This window comes from Apus apus, chromosome 3 (genome assembly GCF_020740795.1).
Source record: "Apus apus isolate bApuApu2 chromosome 3, bApuApu2.pri.cur, whole genome shotgun sequence".
NCBI lineage: Eukaryota > Metazoa > Chordata > Aves > Apodiformes > Apodidae > Apus > Apus apus.
The window spans coordinates 93,782,458-93,794,636 of NC_067284.1; the positions used below are offsets into that span (position 1 = coordinate 93,782,458).

At 40.6% G+C, this 12,179-nt stretch overlaps 1 protein-coding gene across 7 annotated transcripts in view; it reads left to right on the forward strand.

The window, feature by feature from the left end:
* The window catches only part of UTRN (utrophin), a 358,149-nt gene that overhangs the window by 26,128 nt on the left and 319,842 nt on the right, over positions 1-12,179 (forward strand). For 4 of the 7 annotated variants that reach the window (XM_051613509.1, XM_051613512.1, XM_051613513.1 and 1 more), the window contains exon 1: positions 6,201-6,295. The exons of 2 other annotated variants lie outside the window; for them this stretch is intronic. In XM_051613509.1, coding sequence (XP_051469469.1) covers positions 6,202-6,295 — 94 coding nt within the window. In that variant the 5' untranslated portion in view covers position 6,201. Of the gene's footprint in view, positions 1-6,200; positions 6,296-11,337; positions 11,371-12,179 lie in introns of those variants that run through there. One more of the 7 variants, XM_051613516.1, reaches the window with a different exon arrangement.

The window sequence follows — 12,179 nt, forward strand, 5'->3', positions numbered from 1 at the left end:
CACAAATAATGTTCCCTCAGTGGTACAGATGAAGAGCTCGTGTCCTTGAGGGTGCTATCTGATCATGGGTTGTTGCAGGCCATTGAAAAAGAAAAGCAAACTTGCAGATGTTTGAAGCTGCAGTTGTTGGTGGCACTCTGCTAACTACTAATGCTATGATTGTGCCACTGTTAAAATGTACCTGTGATAAATTTAACTGTGATTATCCCCTCTCCTTCTTCCCCAGCGGAAGGAGATGGGGGAGTGTGGTTTTAGCTTTCAGGATAAAGGCTGTGGTTGTAGCATTAACTGGTAGAGGAGTCCTCAGCAAAAGCCTGAAGGCTTTGGCAAGCAGAGGGCCATGTGTTTGCTTCACAACTGCTCTCCAGGCTTTCTCACATGCCTTTCTTCCCGTCTACCCAGCCTGAAGCAAGCCCCAGTGCCTCCACACAGACCTCTCTGCAGAGAGCTGGGAGGGTTGGCTGCTCCCATCAGCTTAGTAAGTCTGCTGCTCTTCTGCATGTATATGTGTACATATGTGTATATATATAGAGAGAGTATAAATATAGGGAGTGGGTAGGAGGGTTGCATCTAGAGCTTTTTGCCCTTCCTTCATCCAATTCTGTGGTACACAAAGTTGGAACATGGTTAGTACTTTCCTGCTGTACCTGGTGGTCAGAGATGAAGTGACTCCTTCCCTGCAGGGCCTGTCTCTGGCAGGACTCTGAGCATTTGATACAGCAACGTGTAGGCTTTAGAGTACCCCAGGTTGCTCTTTGCTGTTGATGGTACTGTCCTTATGTGAGTATTATTTCTGGTGTGTACCTTGACTAGAGTTTGTTAGCAGAAGTGCATTTAATGTAAGCCAGAATGGGTACTATGTAGGTATGCTCAAAACTAAATCAACCTATATAAATGAAACTAACAATGAAATCCTATAGATTTCAAAATCTTCCTGCCTTCTAGTTTGAAAATAACATGTTAGAAGACACTTTCTAAGCAAAAATCCCAGTGAAATTCAGAAGGAAGTTTTGAGATATTTCTGTTCCCTGAGGCACAAAATGACACATACAAAATGAGTGACAGGAAAAAAGTACAAGCGTGTTGTTTTACTCATATACTTGCCAAGGCCATTGCTTCCCAAGCCTTTGGATTGTGTCCTGGTGCATGGAGGGCAGGGGAGCAAATGTGTTTTGGAGGCAGTCTTTTCCCACAGTGGTTCCTGGTGCTGCAGAGTGCTCCAGTCGCAGCTCTGTCCTGGGTGTTGTTGTCACTTGGCGGCACTCAGTTGTTTGGCTGCCAAGCTAAGTCCAGGCTCTCCAGTCTGTCCCATTGCAGCAGGGCAGTGCTTGCACCAGGGAAGTTATTAAGAACTGTAAGCCACCAGGACAGCTGATTGGAGGTGTTGCAGTGGTAGAAGTGATGGTCCCTTTCCTGTGCTTGGGCTTGCACGGTGCCACTCAGGACTCAGCACAGGACTCCTGCTGAAATACATGACATACATGCAATACAAGCACACAAACACTGAGCAGTGCATCTGTTGGCTTGATTGGGATTTGTATTATAAAGATGCCTGTGAATGGACAGGAACTTTGTTTCAGAAGGTGTGCTCAGCATCTTAAATAGGAATCAAAATGCAGAAAGTTCCTACATCTCCTGTGAACCTGCTGTTGCTCCTCCAGGCTGTTGGAAACAGGTGATCCAGGATGTTTTGTGAAGGGAAGTGCTGATTGTGTATTGTGGTTGGGTTTCACAGGTATGACTATAATGTAAACAACACTTTTGGATTGATAATGTGCTCCACGGGTTTTCTAAATATTTACATGCAAAATATTCCCCTCAGTATCTATACAAGAGAGATTCCCTTCCCACCCTAAAGATATAAGGGGAACTTTGAAAAAGAGTAAAGTTGTGGAGATCCTTGAAAGGTGTCTCAATTTGTTATCTGTAGTTGCTGCTGTTATTTCTTTTGCAGGATGAGTCAGTTGGTTATTTTCAGCAGCCACAGACATGCCGGTTTACAAGAACCATGTGTGTCAAGTGCAGCATGGCTCAGGCTCTGCATGCTGTAGGAGTTTGGTGTTGCAGCTGCCTACATGAGCACTGAGAAAGTATCTGTGTGTTACCAGTGCTGCAGTGCTCCCCAACAGCTGCCATACTTGAAACTATGTTCCTCTTTCACAGTAGAGAAGGGCAGTTATTGTACCTCTAATTCCCTTTTCAGGAGAAAGCTTTATGCTGATATGGACCTCTTGTGAAAGCAAATTTCAATAGAAATGCTAAACACGTTGTTATCCATCTGAAATTACTGTTGCTGTGGTTTTCCTGGAAGTAGGGGTTAAACTAATGAACATTTTCCATCAAAATGCAATAGGCACTTGAAACACTACTTTCTGTTTAAGTTCCTGTCATTGTCTTGTCAGCATCCTTCTTCCTAGCACTGTCTTTTAAGCTGTCTTGTTTGCTTGCTCAAGCAAGCATTTTGTGGTCTGCTAATTCAAAACTTGCTTGTCAGGCCAGCAAAAAAAAAAAAATCCTGTCATGTTGTTAGGCTGAAAGAAAACATCCCAAACAAATACAGGGTGTTAATGTCCCACAGCATGAGAAGCACTTAACTAGAAGCTCATTATAGCAGATATAGCAGAGTTACGAAGGCTAGGGCTAGAGAGGTAGTGCAAGAGCCCTGCAGAAAAGATTGCTCCTCCTCTAGGAACTAGAAGTCTCTTGACGTGTGTGATAGACAGAGAAGGTAAAGGAGGAACTCTGTATCTCCTTGTTCTGCTTCTATAAGGAATTCTCTAGGTTGCTTCTTTCTCTCCACCATAAAAAAAGCCTTACTCTGCAAACTTTTCTGGAAGAGTGGAAGTTCAGAGCAGGGTTAAGCAGGGCTTACTTGGAACAAAGCTAGAAGGAGGGAGACTAAAAAATTAGCCCGTTTCCTCTTCTCAGAATCAAGGCATTCAAGACACTTGGAAGGCTCCCAGAAGGCAAAGAAATGGAAACTAATCTCATTCTAGACTGCCTTGCATACAGGGGATTTTTAGAATTAAAGGTTGTTGTCCTCACTCCCATTGTTGTTTACCTCTGTGAACTTCAGTTTTACTTTGAATCCAGTACTGACTTCATACATGCAGGGGCTGTGATAGAGAAGTGATCTTAAGTGTTTATGAGCTCACCTCCAAATGAACAGATACAGTTATGGATTTTTGTCTCTTTTTTTCCCTTTTTTCCCCACCTCTACACTTTTTCACTGTCCTGTTTCCTGTTGTGTGGGCTGAGCTATTGATGGGTAGTGTTTCGTGTATGAAGTGTGGCATTCAGACCCTTCTGTAGGGACTGAGTTGCCATCTGAGTTTTAGTCCTTCTGAAAACTGTTAAAGCACGTTTGTCATGTGTTGAGCCTAGCCTTGTTCCTCTCCATGCTTTGTAGTATATGGGCAATTATATAAAGACATTATTTTTACTTACTAGGCATCTACTTAGGCTTCACTCCTGTCTTCCTACTGTAGTTTCAGCTGGTCTGTTAGGCTGGTCTTTTTTATCTTACATGATAAGAAGACTAGGCAGCCAGCCAGCTGCTGTTGAACTATAATAGAGTCAGTGGTATGTACAAAATTTGATTACTGCTGTCAACACCAGAGTGAATAAAAGAGAGCACATGTTCCAGTTGCAGTTCTGCTAAATAAGTAGCCTATTGAGTTCAGTAGTACTAGGAATAAGACCATGTCCTCCTAATGAATGAAGTGGTATATGGGAAGAGAGTGTACTAGTGTTCTGAACTCTTGAGTTTGTTTAAAATAAGCAAAAAAACCTCTTTTCCCTTTTTTGATGATTACTTTCACCAAAAGCTTCAATTTCTCTCTTTATTATCAGCTCTTGTGGTTAATGCATGATTTTACACTCAGTATTTCAGATTTTGGCAGAGGCCATAGCTTCCCTTTTTAAGGTTTAGCTTAAAAAAAAAATATCTTGCCATCCTAAAGATAATTTCTTTGCAGCTAGGCTCTCACATGAAACTAATGAACATTAATAATTCTGGCTCCATTTAGGCAAGAGATAGACTATGTTTAAATAAAAAAAACAAACAAAACAACAAACAAATCCCCCTTTTATTAATAAATATTCACCATGTAAATTCTTATTGAAATGTTGGATTTTTAAAGTAAAGCTTGCTGTAGATATAGTCAGTGTCTGTAATGTACGTGAAGTAGTTGCTGATGGCAGGCAGAGCTTAAGAGCTGAGGCTCCCTGGAAGCTCTCAGGTGAATTAATGGTTTTTCTCAGCCCTTCTAATATCTTAATTGTGAAGTCTGAGAGAGTGATGAAGGCTTAGAGAGAGTGGTGTTTCTTTAACTGCTTTCACTGACTGCATACCCTTTCTTTTGAGGGGTGGGAAACCCAGAAGTGTTGTAACAAACTAGCTAACTCCCGAATCTTGTAGGTATCTTCAGTCTTGGCAAGTGTCTGATGGAGAGAGTCTTAATTCCTTTGTGTATGGGCCTTATCTTGGAATGGCAGGGACCAATGTGAGATGAGGTATTGGATCAACAGGAGAGCACTCTTAAGGAATGCAAACCAGTCTTGTGAAGATGTGAAAAAAGGGAGTTCAGGTGCTGTTGTTAAGACTTCTGTCATATGTACATGGCTGCCTGCTAATTGTCATTATATGCTTGGTAGTGTTGGCAGTGTCATCTCGTTTTGTGCTTGTGAAGCGCATGGCACAGTAAGGTCTGTATTTGCTATGGCAAAATTTTATAGTTGTTGGGTTTTTTTGGTGCTTTTTTGTTTGCTTTTAAATAGGAATCCTAGCTTTAAAACTTCATTACCTTTCAGTGTTGCTCTTTGTGTGATTCACATAAATGTTTGGATACAAATGTCTGATTTAGCCCCCTGACTGTATGGTGGCATTTATTCACAGAAACAAAACTTCTTTTATGTGCATCTTTCAAGCTTCAACTCTGAGGAATTCTTAAAATTGGAAGAAATTCCCAACCCACAAACCAAAGTAAGACCAACTCTTCCTGCCAATAAAATGTAATGAAAAATCTTACCTTGATTCCCACCACCTCCCCCCTCCCCCTGCCTAATAGTGTCTGTCTGGTATGTGACACAGTAATCTGTCCCAGCTGAATATTAATGAAAATGTGAGACCTGTATTTAGAACAGTTGTCTGATGGCATAATACAATGAGACAGACAAATGAAACAGCATCTGTCTTTCTGTTTTTGAAACCAATTCTCCTGTGTACAGCTCCTCTCTGGTCATGGTTCCTCTACATCTATGTTAGTGTTAATGTCCCCTGGCATAACTTTCTTATGACTATTGGAGGTCCATAAAGTTCAACATCCTAAAGCGTGTAATCTGGAATCACATCTTTCATTACTTCAGAATTTGAAGTTCTCTTCGTTTGATGATAAAATTAGCAACCAAGTTGGAGGTTGAGGAACTGAGTTCACCTTCTGTATTGGTGCTAAACACTGTTTAAAGACCCACTTGTAAAATAACTCTGGTATCATAGCCTTGCATTTTTAACCATCTGCTTTACCGGCTGTGGTCTGTCTTGTCTGGAATTACTGCACAGTGGAAATGGCATGCCTAGTCAGAGTTTGTGATTTTTTTTTTTTTTTTGACATGCAGGTTTTTTGTAGAACTTCCTTTTTGTGCTGGAATCTTGTGTTAGAATTTTCTTCTGCTCTTTTAAAAGGCCCTTAAAGTATGTGGATGCTCACCTTGCAGAGTTGTTTTGGTTTCACATTCTATCGAATGTGTAGAAAAAGTGTTATGGCAATACTGCAAGCTATTTGTAAAATAAATTATAAACATATTTAGATTTTTAAAAAATTAATATGGTATTTGAACAGAAAAGGAAAACTAGCATCTCTTTTTCCACTTGTTGTGTGTAGAATATTACTTGCTGGTGCTTTGAAAGCTGGAGTGTCGTTCTGTTTTCACAAGGAGTAGCAAAGCAGTGTATTTGTGTGTTTTTAAAGAGGAAAAAAAAATATTTAACTTGAAGTCTGTTACTTGTTTACGTGCAGCCTTTGAAAAGTGTTGTTTCCTGAATGGTTTTGTCAGTCACTGTGTGGCTGAATGTGTCGAACTCTCTGAGGAAAACCAGTGCTTCCCTCCCCCTTGAATCCCAGCATGCAGTTCTTGCGTGGGTACTCACGTGTGCTTCCTCTGCATCTTCACTTTCCTGTTTTTCAAAGAGTGAGCTTGATCATGAGCATTCAAACAGCCAAAAAAGTTGTATGGAAAAAGTACAAGGTTGCCGAACCTCGGGATACTGACAGGCAGACCTGTTACGCTCCACTGGGTGAGTGTGTGCTTTCCAATGTGTACAAGGCTATGGTGGGTAGGAGAATCCAGCCATGTGGGTCTGTTTTTATCCTCTACACAAGATACAAGCTGCTGTTCTTAACTTTGTTTCAGTTTGCAGGCTCTAACAGGAACAGGTCCTGGAAGTCATGTCAGGAAAGAGTCCTGGGACAGGCTGTTTTCTGTGGCGTTTCTCCTTTGCAAGTGCTGTGTGAGCCCTGGCTGCGTCACACCTGAAGCCACAAGATCATCTTGGTGGTGTTTGTGTCTTGGGCTTTCCTTTCAACTCTAACATGTTAACTTTTTCATGGTGTAAGTTTTATTGCTGTTCTGTCTGGCTGAAAGACTTAATGCCCCAGATTTTCTTAAACTGTGTGTAGTGTTACAGTGACTTCAGTAGTTAGTTGTGTTTTTGTTCTACTTGCTATGTCTTATGGAACTTTTGAATGTACATACTTGTAGAAACACCTTCATCCCTCACACTTTTCTCTGCTTTGGTGGTATCTCCAGGGAAAAATATTTCCTGTGATTTGGAAAAAATGTATTTTGGGGAGGGATACTTTAGAGGAGGAGAAATCTGGAATTTTTTCATTCCTTTTCCTTCTGCCAGCCTTTCTTATCTGCCCCAGTTGAAATTTCAAGGATCAACTATGTTACTGTGACCACCTGGCATGGAAAAGGCAATTTCGGGATTCCTTGTACCTGTGAATATGCTGTTTGGATACAGTCATTGATGGATGGCAGCTGATTATTTTGTGAATTGATGTCAGAACTTCATGGATGCAGAGCCTGCTGATCCATAGAGAATTTCATAGAATCATAGAATCTTAGGGGTTGGAAGGGACCTCGAAAGATCATCTAGTCCAACCCCCCCTGCTAGAGCAGGTCCATTTGGTCCATTTGACTTGTCTTTTGCTGTGTTTTTTTTAGTACAAAGCTGGAGTTTGAATATGGGTTTTTAGAAAGAGAAACAAAAATCCTCTAAGATGTAGGAGTGTAATGGCTGACTTGAGAATAAAATGATGGGCTGGGACTCTGATCTCATGTGTGTTTCCTTCTAGAACAATGAAATGGATTTGGATATATGTCAGTTTAATTGAGAGAAGAAACTTTTCCTTTATGCCCCAGTTCAAACTCTGTTAAGACTGACAAAAAAGTCAAACTCAGTAATATGAATGGACTTGCTTTTGACTTTTTTTGACTGGAGAGGTCACTAAATTACATCTTGGAGGCATCTGGTGTTCTGCAAAATCTGCATGTATTTAACCTGCTAATGAGGTATGGCTGCAGTTGATCACTCTTTGAAAGTTAGAAGTGGGAGAAAATGAGTTTGCTTGGTTTTTAACCTGGACTGTTGTTCAGGGAAAAGAGTTTGGCTCTGTGTGTATCAGTGTGGGATTTTTAGGACTTCTCAGATATTTTTTTCTTTTATTGTTATACTTTTAGAAGGGCACAAGTGTTATGACCATGCAATTAACTGATGAACCCTGCAGTTGTGAAACCTCTAAAATGTTTGTCTATGGGCTAACAGGGGGGTGTCAATCTCTGAGTATTTCTGTCTCGGTCCTTCAGGTGTTTTTAATTTGTAAGTGCCAGAGTGGGTAGACAAATAATACTGGGTGATGTTTATGTGTTTTAGGATTATTTCTGTGATGGTGCTTGCCCTAACTGAGGCTAGGCTAAGGTGTAAATCTAGCTGAGCAGCAGCCACTTGATTGCTCAGGTGCTTTATATGATTGAGCAGAGAGTGCTTAGTGCCTGTATCTTAAGGTCTGTTTAACTCCCTATGAGTTGAGAGCTCTTTGTTTTTAAATGTGTGCATATTGTGGCTGGTATATTGCAGTTATGTATTTTTTATTTTTCTTAAGCAGCAAGATTTTTCCAGGAAATGCTTTGCATTATGATCTTCCTAACTCTTCATAAAGTGTAGGACTGTAGATTTGCTTTCCAGGAGGGTGATGGTCTGAAATTCACTGTCACCTCTTCACCTGTTTATACTATATATTTGGAGGCTGTGAGGGACTTGTGGCTTTGGACACCTCTTAGAAACGCTTGTATTAGAAATGCACAGAGGAGAGCAAAAAAATTCTGGAAAAAGGTAGAAGGTGAGAGGAATGGAAGGGAAACCAAGAGAGAAAAACTGAAAGTAAAAGAAATAAAATCTGAGGAGGTGGAAAAGCCTTCCTCTGAGAGAACAGATTTTTTAATGATGTGGTACTGGAAATAGAAAAGCAGGAAAAAATGGCTGGAAAAGTTGGTAGGGATATGTGTGCAATTGTTTCTTCATGTCCTTTGGTTTTTCACAGGAGTCTAGAATGTAAGTAACAGGGAGACTTCTGAGAAGCTTGGGAAGCACCTTGGGTGCAGTACTCTGGCTAGAAGGGTGATTATTGGCCTGTAAATGTTGCAGTGTTGGCAGAGGTGCAGCTTTGGCTTTGTCAGTCAGCTACATCTTGGGAGAACTGTTGGGGGGCTGGAGGAATGGAGGCTGAAACTTGTACTTGGTAAAGTGTGTCAATGTAAATGAATTAATTGGTATAGGTGAAGCCAAAGTAGGTAAGATGGTTCTGTTCTTTGAAGCCTAAGCAACGTGAGCATGTTTAGTCAGAGATTGATTTATGGCCTAAAACATACTAAATAATAATTTAGCTCATCTAGCAGAATGTCCTTCTCTATAAATCTCTGATCTCTCTTAATAACCTTTTAAGCTCTCAAGTCAGCGAAAGATGCTGGGAGCACGGTGGCACTGGTAGGTTGTGTGGTGCCTAACTGGAACCAGAGCTGGCTCTTTATCTGGGAGGGAAAAAAAGAAGGGATCTTGTACTTTCTTCACCTGTTTAGACAAATGGACTCTCTTCTTAATTGCTGTTCTGTGTCTTGGGACATAATTTGTATTCTTTCAGGAAAACTTCTGAAGCTGTTGCAGGAAAATGATTGAGTTATTTTGTATTTGCATTACATATACATACTCTACTGGTGTAGCAGTATTTTATGTGGTTATTCCTTTTTTTTTTGGTCTCAATTGCCTCATTATCCAGATGGTTTTACCCTGTCATTTGAGGAGAGGCTACTTAGTCTGTATTAAGGAGGTAGAAAAAATGTCAGTTCTATGAAACCTTCTGAAAGTGATTGCCCTGTGGCACTGTTTTTGTAAAATGTCAACTCTTGAAGCCAATAAAGCACTCTGCAGTAATTGAATAATCTATATTAGCATTTTAGCAATATGCCACTATTTATTTAGTTATTTTTTCATACAGTTATCAACAGAAGCAAAACAGATCAATTTACATTTCATTATGTGAGTTAATTGTGCCACCCTCACCCTAGTCATTAAAAGGAGTGTTATTTTTTATAGCAGTAGGAAATAATGGCAATGACATGACTGAGGCATTTTGCAAACTGATAGAGAGTGTATATTTTTGCATTTAATTCTGTTACCATTTGTGTCTCCCTTCTTGCTCCAATAGCCTCCCTTTGAAAATTGCAGCCTAGAAATGAAAAGCTTCCTTTCAGGTGGGAAGGAATTCATGTGTGTTCCTAGAAGATGCATGCACTGATAGCAGCTTGAAATTATTTAGTCATGAGACCACAAACCATTACAATAATAAAAATATTTCATGTTACTGTAAGACTGGTAATTGTAATTTTGCTTAGTAGTGCTGGACCTCACATCTGCTTGATAGGGAACATCTCTGGCTTTTAACACGTGAAAAGAATTTATTTCCCTTTTGTCAGTAGGTGATGAAGGATGTGTTCTGAAATACAGCATAATTGTAGATGAAACACACATAAGAACCGATTATGTGGTAATTCTATCCTATTACATAGTTGCTTTTTGGGTCTTCATGAACTGCTTTTCAGGTTCTGAAGTTTTTTTTTTTTTTTAAAAAAACCAAACTCTTCCTGTGTATATTAAACTGTTGAATGCGCATGCATGCTGAGAAAATGGAAAATATTTTCCTGTTGCCTTGTAGTACAGTCCCTTTTGTAATCTGTAGGGGTGTGTTTTGCTCCTGGATGCAGGGCTGTGCCCCTCTGCATGGGTGTCCATGACTCACTTCTGCTCTATGGAGAAACCATGTTCCCTCTGGCCGGTAAATAATCTGCCGCTGGTTCACTTTTAAGTTTTCACTGAAATGTTCTGACCCTTAACTGTAGGGCTCCATATGCTTCCTGCCTTGTTCCCTGATGAATAGGGCAGGAATTGGCAGCAGTTGGGTCTGCTATGTGACCTAATTTGTGTGGCGTCTGGGTGGAGCGCGCTCTAATCTTCCCTGGGCGAGCGGCTGAGAAAGCGAATTGCGGTCATTCCCCGGCTGAGCTTCCAGCGCGGAAAAAAGCCCGCTTGTGCTGCAGGGGAAGGAGACGCCTTGTGCTCCAACATTGGCTACGTGCTGAGATGAATTTCTAGCTAAGCGTTCAGGAAAGAAGTGAACAAACGGCTCAAGGGTTCTCTGCAGAAGCTGGGAAATGTGGTGGCTGTCTGCTGTGCTGTGCGGGGGGACGGTCACCGGCGCTCCCCGTGGGTCTGGCACGCAGCAGTGTGGGCTGACAGCTCTCCGTAATATTTGACAGCTAAAAGTGCGTGTAGTATTGCTTGTGCCGATGGAAGGATGATGGTTGTATCTGGCTACATTTCACTGAAGGGTGGATTTTTGTACTGGGATTAGGAAATAGATCCTTTTTCTTGAGTTAAAATACTATTCAGGCTTGCATAACTGTTCTGGATCAGACTGAGTTGAAACTAGGGCCTGAGATACAATCATTTGCAGAATATCGATGCAGTGTTCAGTTGTATGTCTGGGATGCAAAGAGGGCTGGGCAGGTACTGGAACTGTGACCGTGTCAAAGATCACGTCTTTCCCATTGTTCTGGTAAGCTGGCTAAAAGGAGGAGTGCATCAAGTTTTTTAGTTAGGAGGCAACTTCTTTAAGAAGTAGCATAGGATGACTGGGCGGGTCCTGTCCCTGCCTGTCTTCTCTTGTGCTAGTGACCAGCTCCAGAATTTTTGCAGGGCTGCCCCTGGGGTACCCTCAACACCAGAGCTTCAGGACTGTCCACGTCAGGTGGAAAGTGAGTATCTGCTGAACCTCCCGAGCTGGTGAAGCAGTGCCATTAATGTAATTTATTTTTCTCTTGACTATATTCTTCCCCTGTTAGAATTGTACAGCTCAATCATTTTAGGTTTCAGAATATTTTAAAAGGTTCTTTGCTGTTTTAATACCTTGTAATGTTAATTTTTTAAAAGCAATTCTTAAAACACTCTGTGCTGACCATTGAAATTAACTTCTGCTCCCAACTTGACTATAGTAAAACCAATATTTACTTGGCCTGTGCGACCTAAGTGTTTATATGTGTGTGTACATTTATTTATTTCCAATGCCTCTGTTAAGGTAGCACAAAGACAGTAAAGTCAATACTTTCTGAAAGTGGAACAATGCATCCCCTCAAAATAAAGCTACTTTCTCATACATACACTTCATATACAGAATTTTGCCAAATTTTTATTAGGCACACCCCTTTCTAAAAAGTTAGTTGCTATTTCTTGACTTCTAACCCAGAAAGGAAATAAATAAGATTATGATATTTTCACTTGCTGAAATAAATATAAACTTGGAATTGAATATCTGAAAACTAAATAGCACCCATTTTCTTTTATTTGATTTTCTATAATGTAGGTCTTACATTAAGTTTTTTTACCAAATAATTTGTTACTAATTCTTATAGTTTACAGTGAATAAGTTTTAAGCTTCAGCTTGATGATAAGTTGAGATTGAAGGTTATACACTGGGATTCTTAGCACTGTGTAAAAAGTAGGCAGAAAATGCTGTGTCACAATCAATCTTGTATCTGTTGCCATGAAATTGCATGCGAGCATTCCT